At 39.2% G+C, this 5,825-nt stretch overlaps 1 protein-coding gene across 2 annotated transcripts in view; it reads right to left on the bottom strand.

Moving 5' to 3' along the window:
• Positions 1–5,819, bottom strand: part of PPP4R3A (protein phosphatase 4 regulatory subunit 3A) — a 77,704-nt gene extending 71,885 nt beyond the window's left edge. The window contains exon 1 of one of the 2 annotated variants that reach the window (XM_019518654.1): positions 5,590–5,819. In XM_019518654.1, the coding sequence (XP_019374199.1) occupies positions 5,590–5,731 (142 nt within the window). In that variant the 5' untranslated portion in view covers positions 5,732–5,819. The remainder of the gene's footprint in view (positions 1–5,589) is intronic. The other variant, XM_019518655.1, reaches the window with a different exon arrangement.
• Between the last annotated feature and the right edge of the window lie 6 nt (positions 5,820–5,825).

The raw sequence follows: 5,825 nt of genomic DNA, 5'->3' as shown, positions 1-5,825 counted from the left end.
GCAAAAGACTGCAAAATTGGTTCCATGCGCCATGAGCAGTCCGCAAAAATCCCTTTGTCTCACTATGATTTAGCTAGGTCCTTACTTATGTCCTTCAAGGATACTCCAGTCAATTACTCAAGTATGCAACACATGCTAGTAGTTAGGTCAATAAAACTACTCTATGCACATAGAGTTATTTCTATGCATTAACTTTTTGCAGAATAGGGAGCCTCGGCAGTAAAGTCTTTCAAGGCAGAAGCATATTTGCTAGTACTAAAAATAATAAAAGTCTGTAAGACATTACTAATGTTAACCTTCATGTAAAAAAAATAATTATTGGAAATTAATGGTTGATACAAGCTATTACATTCTCAAAATAGATACAGGTATTGTGGTTTTTATGGCATAGTAAGTTTTAAGAGGTTTTTACTTTGTCAAGTTTTTAAAATTTTTGTAAAACATGACCAGTGAATTTGTAAAATGTAACTACTACTTCAGCCTCATGCTAAGATAGCCTCATATGGTCCAGGATTTTCTCCAATCTATTTTTGGAAGTACAGTTATACTCTGTAAAACAACTAAAAAAAATAAGGTCAGCACGATTCCATGTTTTATGTCAGAATGATTCCATACAAGAGTGATTTGCTTTTCCAGAAGTTCTTTTAAATCATCAATTGGAAAAAACTCACCTTTGTCTTAGAGTCAAGCTGGATTTTTTTCTTTATATGGCCACAAAAATTTGTCCTGAAGTATAAATTACCCACTAAGTGACATCTGTAAAAACCTACTTAAGGCTAGCATGAATATGTGGATGTTACTGAAGAAATATTTTAAAAAAATACAGGGAATCCACTGTGAAGAGCTGTTATTTGGTCTGCAGAAGCTATATTGATACTAACTGGACACAAAATAGAAAGAACCCATCATAAATTGGACTGTTCAGGGCAGATTAAGAGCTGAAAAGGGGATGGTTGTTAATCACTAAGCATGCTGAATTTGCGTCAGCAACAAACATATAAACCTATTTTAGAGTCGAGCAAGGAATCATAATTTAAATTCCTAAAGCTCAAGGCCATGCATATGTGCATGTGCACATGCACACGCACATGACTGACACAAAAATATTGGTATGTAGGTAGCTGTTTTTCCTCACAATCCTAGAAATCATCTCTTAAATACCACATGACTGTCTGTAGACTTGGTAAACACTACATACATCCTCAATATTTCAGCTAACAGAAGCTTTAGAACAGGATTTTTTTTTAATAATTTACACTCACTTTGGGAGTACAATTCTGCAATATACAGGCAAAGGGAGATTCTGCTGCTAATTCTGTGACAGCAGAACTTGCTCAGTCCCATCCATAAAACAATCTTATAAAATGGTCTGTAGGAGGGCCCAAGAACATATGGTACAGAGCACATACTATTTCAAAGGAAAGACTAATAAATGTCAACATTTTTCTCCCCCACCCCTCATCTTAGATGTTCCTTTTAACTTCAGTCCATTACTCCCAATTATAGCCAATGGATCACAAGTATAATTACATATTTATTTTTCCATAAATAGTGATAATATAGCCCAAACCTTTCACAGATGCTTCTCAGTTGATTTCTAAAGTGAGTCAAAAGGAAAACTTTACAAACATTTCTTTTCTCTCATTTTGGACAAAAATTCTACCTTGGACAAGAGAAAGCCTCCCTCTAAGAATTTTCAAACGAATACACGTCTATGAATCGGCATTGGCCAATTAGAATGTTTAACTGAACAAAATCTATAACCAGCTCCAGTAGCGGTATATCTTTGTCATGGTCTAGAGATGAGTAGCAATCAGAAAAGCAAACAGTGTTTAGAAAATGAGATAGACCAGGGATAGCACCCAAGTTCCTCATTTTGGAGAGAATAAGTACAGCTTCTGCTCACTTATAGTTACAGGAGTGTAGACCTAGCTGCTAACACTACTATTAAAGGGAGGGCTGTGCAGAATTTAATCACAGGGGTGGCACAGAATTAAGAAGGATGTAGAAGTTAGTCACTTGAACAATAGGGTCTTTGGGCCATGGAAGTGCGGGGGAGGAAGTGGTTTGAAAAAGGCACGGCATAGGAAGTTTGCATATTTTGGCCCGGTAGGTAGGTTTAGTCCTCAAGTTAATAGACATTTGATAAATTTTTTAAACCCTGGAAATAGAAAATTTCATAAATTAATGGTACAGTCTCATGTGGACTATTGTGTTCAATTCAGGTCTTTCAACTTTAAAACCAAATATAACAGAAACCAAAAGTGGGCAAATGGACAAAGAACTTTTAAAAATGTGAAAAGACTTTAAGGTGGTCTTTTTGTCAACTGAATAAGAGGGAAAATACAATACTGGTAATTAATAAATGAATGGTAGAGAGAACAGAAATTATCCTCCCCATGACTTCAATGAGAACAAGGGGACAGAATGAAAGTGAAACCAACTTTTTGTCTCAGAAACAACCAACAGGCTCAGCTCATCATTACTAGCTAATATTAAAAAGAGATTTACAAGACCTAAGTAAAGGATTGACAAATAATGACATGAACTTCTAAAGTCACAACAGGTGGGTTTAAAACAATAGTGCTATAAACCCTGATATTTCAGGGCATAATCAATTCTCCAACAAACTAAGTATAGTAATATTAAAAACTGTGGCAGGCAATTTGGAATGCATCTGGGTTTAACTAGTCAACTGTCATTTCTTTGACAACATGAACCCTACTGACCTGATATAAATACAGTGATTCCAATGTTCTAGCTGTTGTGAGTGGCTGTACCAGCTGACCAGACAGTAGATAAAATGGACTGCTGGTTGCATTCTCTCTCTGACCCATCTGGAAGGCAGCAATCTCCATCAATTTCCCCTAAGTAAACTGAAACAGGTGCACTACCTTACCAAAAGCAAACCAAACCACAACCCCAAACTGCAGGAAAAAAGGAATCAAAAGGAGGAAGGAAATAAATGCCAAAGCAAAAAAGGGAGCAACAGAAAGCAAAGAGCAAACACTGAACTAATAGGGATGTGGAGACAAAGAGAGGGGCAGCAGTCAAATTAAGACCGGTCATACCTATGCACTAGAAATATGATTTGACTATTTTTAAAGAATTATTTACTCATATTTATAAATACTGCACATTACACTGACATTTATTGAAGTCATTACATAAGAGCAAGCCTTTAAGACTGGCTTGCAAACAGCTGACTTTGATACTGAAACTACCTGGTTAATTTGCTTGCTTAAATTTAGGAATAACACAGAGAATTAAGTCCATCATCTCTCATGCTCTAGCCTGTTAAAACTTAAAACAGACAGCTACATATCATATTTTCTTGGGTATCACATGCCCTTTTGGGAACAGGACACACCTTTTCTTGAGATGAATGGGGTGGGGGAGGGAGAAAGGGAGAAGAGGTAGAAATGGAAAAAAAAAAAATCGTTCCTTGAAAATACACGTAGGGTATTTTTTTTCCCCAATGAAAACATCTGCAGTGACAGGGGAAAAAGAAGCAAAAAGCTATGACTGCTCTGTTAACCCCCTAGCTGTGGGACACAGCAGGTACTGCTGGCTGCCCACCTGGCTTGAGAATTAATGGCCAGCCAGTTTGGCTTACTGGACTGGTCAACAAGAAGGGAAGGGAAGACCAGTTCAGCTCCCAAAGGACTGGGCCCTCTGCTCCTTCCATTTCCTTGTTTAAAGGCACACACCCGAATTTCTAGTAGCTTATTTTTGGAAAGACCATTGTACAGTTCTGGTCTTGTCTGATATGGTAAAGCGTGGGGAAAAAAGTAACAGTTACCAAAGTACTACTGGTATTAGCCACAAACACTTTGTGCAGAGGATTTCATTATTCAATAATCTCACAAACTGCATATACTGTAAAAGGTACAACAGGTGTGACATCTCATCAAATAGGACTACCGTAACTGAAAGCAACAAGTGTGAACACTTTCAGTTGGACAGTTACATATTTTTTTGAAAATATAACATGTATAAATGGGCATTTAGTCATGCTAAAATAAACATTAAAACATTATTTACAATACTTCATCTTACTCCCACTTTAAAAACTACCAACTTGAATGTTATTTAGGTTCGATTCTGCCTTGAGACAACACACAGATTCTACTGAAATCAATGCAAAGACAGTAGTTTAAAACAGACTCTGTTGACACGTCAAATTCAGCCCACTCCATTTTATACATTTAACTCTATGTTTCAATTTCATTCCTTTGTGAGGTGTTTCAGTTTTATTCTACTTATTTATTAAGGGTCTTCAACAGCAGTCATGGAGACAGAATGTGCTATAATTATAGCAATTATAAAGATGCTAAATAAACACTTATGTAAGCCAGGTTAGATGCATTAATAATGGTTTCTCCCCTCTACCTCTCCACTCTAGTATTGAGATTCAACAGTGGAAGTCTGTTCCAGGCTTGAACGTCTGTCTTATTTCATAAGGGCTAATAGAAGACAGTCTTGAAATGATTTGGTAAAAACCTATTTCATATATATATATCTCCAGCTTTTTAGTTTGTTATTCTCCACATTGCTAAATTATCATTAACTAAATCAATCAGGAAGAGTTTTGATTATCAGCTTCCTAAATTTAAAGTCCTTCACGATTATGTTAACTTGTGACCTCCTCTGGTGAAGGTTCTCAGGACCTTTCCCTCCACTGGCTGAAATCTGTGACCTCACTGAAGTTGTCTAGCTTTAATTTCAGTTTGGTTGCTGCCTAAAACCAACAGCAGTCTGCAAGATGGTCCACAGGACAGAAGGCTCTCACAACTATAAACTTGAGGTTTAACAAGTTAAATCTATCTTCTTTCCTGCTTCATACCACTATTAAGTAAGATGTATTTTAAAATTAAATCTGTAGTAACCACAACAACCATTAACTCACTGATCCAATAGCCATGGATAATTCTTACATAAAACCTGCACACAGTGCTCTAGAGAAACATGTTTGGAGTGCCTGACAAATAGGTAATAAATTCATAAATTCCCTTAAAATGAAGCATTATGCAGCGACTCAAAATCGGTTTTGGTGAGTGTTGAGCACTGTGGCTAGTCCAACAGGAGGAAAAAAAAAGATACCCAAAAGGTGTTTTTGTACTGCCTTGAAACCAGCAATGCTACAGCATGTGTGAATCTGTTACAAGATGCGCTTTTGCATTTTAAGCTTACAGAACGGATGTAAAGACACTAATAAAACTCTGAACAGTTCCTTCCATCAGGAGGAGCCTGTTGCCATTTCCAGAAGAGATCCGGGGAAACGTTTCCCACAAAGACAATCCCGTGGGCCGAGGTAGAAGACAGCTTGGTTTGCAGCCTGCAACCAGAACAGAGCATATTTGGCAGGCAGGCCAGTGCCCGCGTATTCAGTGTAAACACTGTGCGTACTACAATGTTTGTGCGAGGCGCCAAACTCCAGCCCTATCTCTGCGCCTAACAGGAGTGACCCAGGGCTGTTACCTGGCTGGTTCAGGGATCCCAGATGAAGGGCAGGGGCCAGGCTCAATACAGAAGGCCAAGCCCCAGATGCTTTCACAGCAAGGAAGTGCCGCAGCCTCAGACACTTACCATCACTCTCTGCCCTGACAAGCAGGGACATGCCCTTCAGCCTCTCCACGTAGCCAGAGGACACATGCCCCGTACCCCGGTCGTCCCACTGCCGGTCCTCGTTCAGCGTGTAAACCTTCACCCTCCGCCGGGTGTCAGTCATCCTGCCGCCGGCCGCGCCGCAGCCGCCCGGCCTGGGACACCTGGAGAGACAGGAGGAGGGGGCTGCCCGCACGGGGGGGGGGCGGCGGCAGCGG

The sequence above is a fragment of the Gavialis gangeticus genome, unplaced genomic scaffold (genome assembly GCF_001723915.1).
Source record: "Gavialis gangeticus isolate Ggan-Ray unplaced genomic scaffold, GavGan_comp1, whole genome shotgun sequence".
Classification (NCBI taxonomy): Eukaryota; Metazoa; Chordata; order Crocodylia; family Gavialidae; genus Gavialis; species Gavialis gangeticus.
The sequence above is the reverse complement of the archived record's forward strand: the minus strand, read 5'-3'. Positions and strand labels throughout refer to the sequence as shown.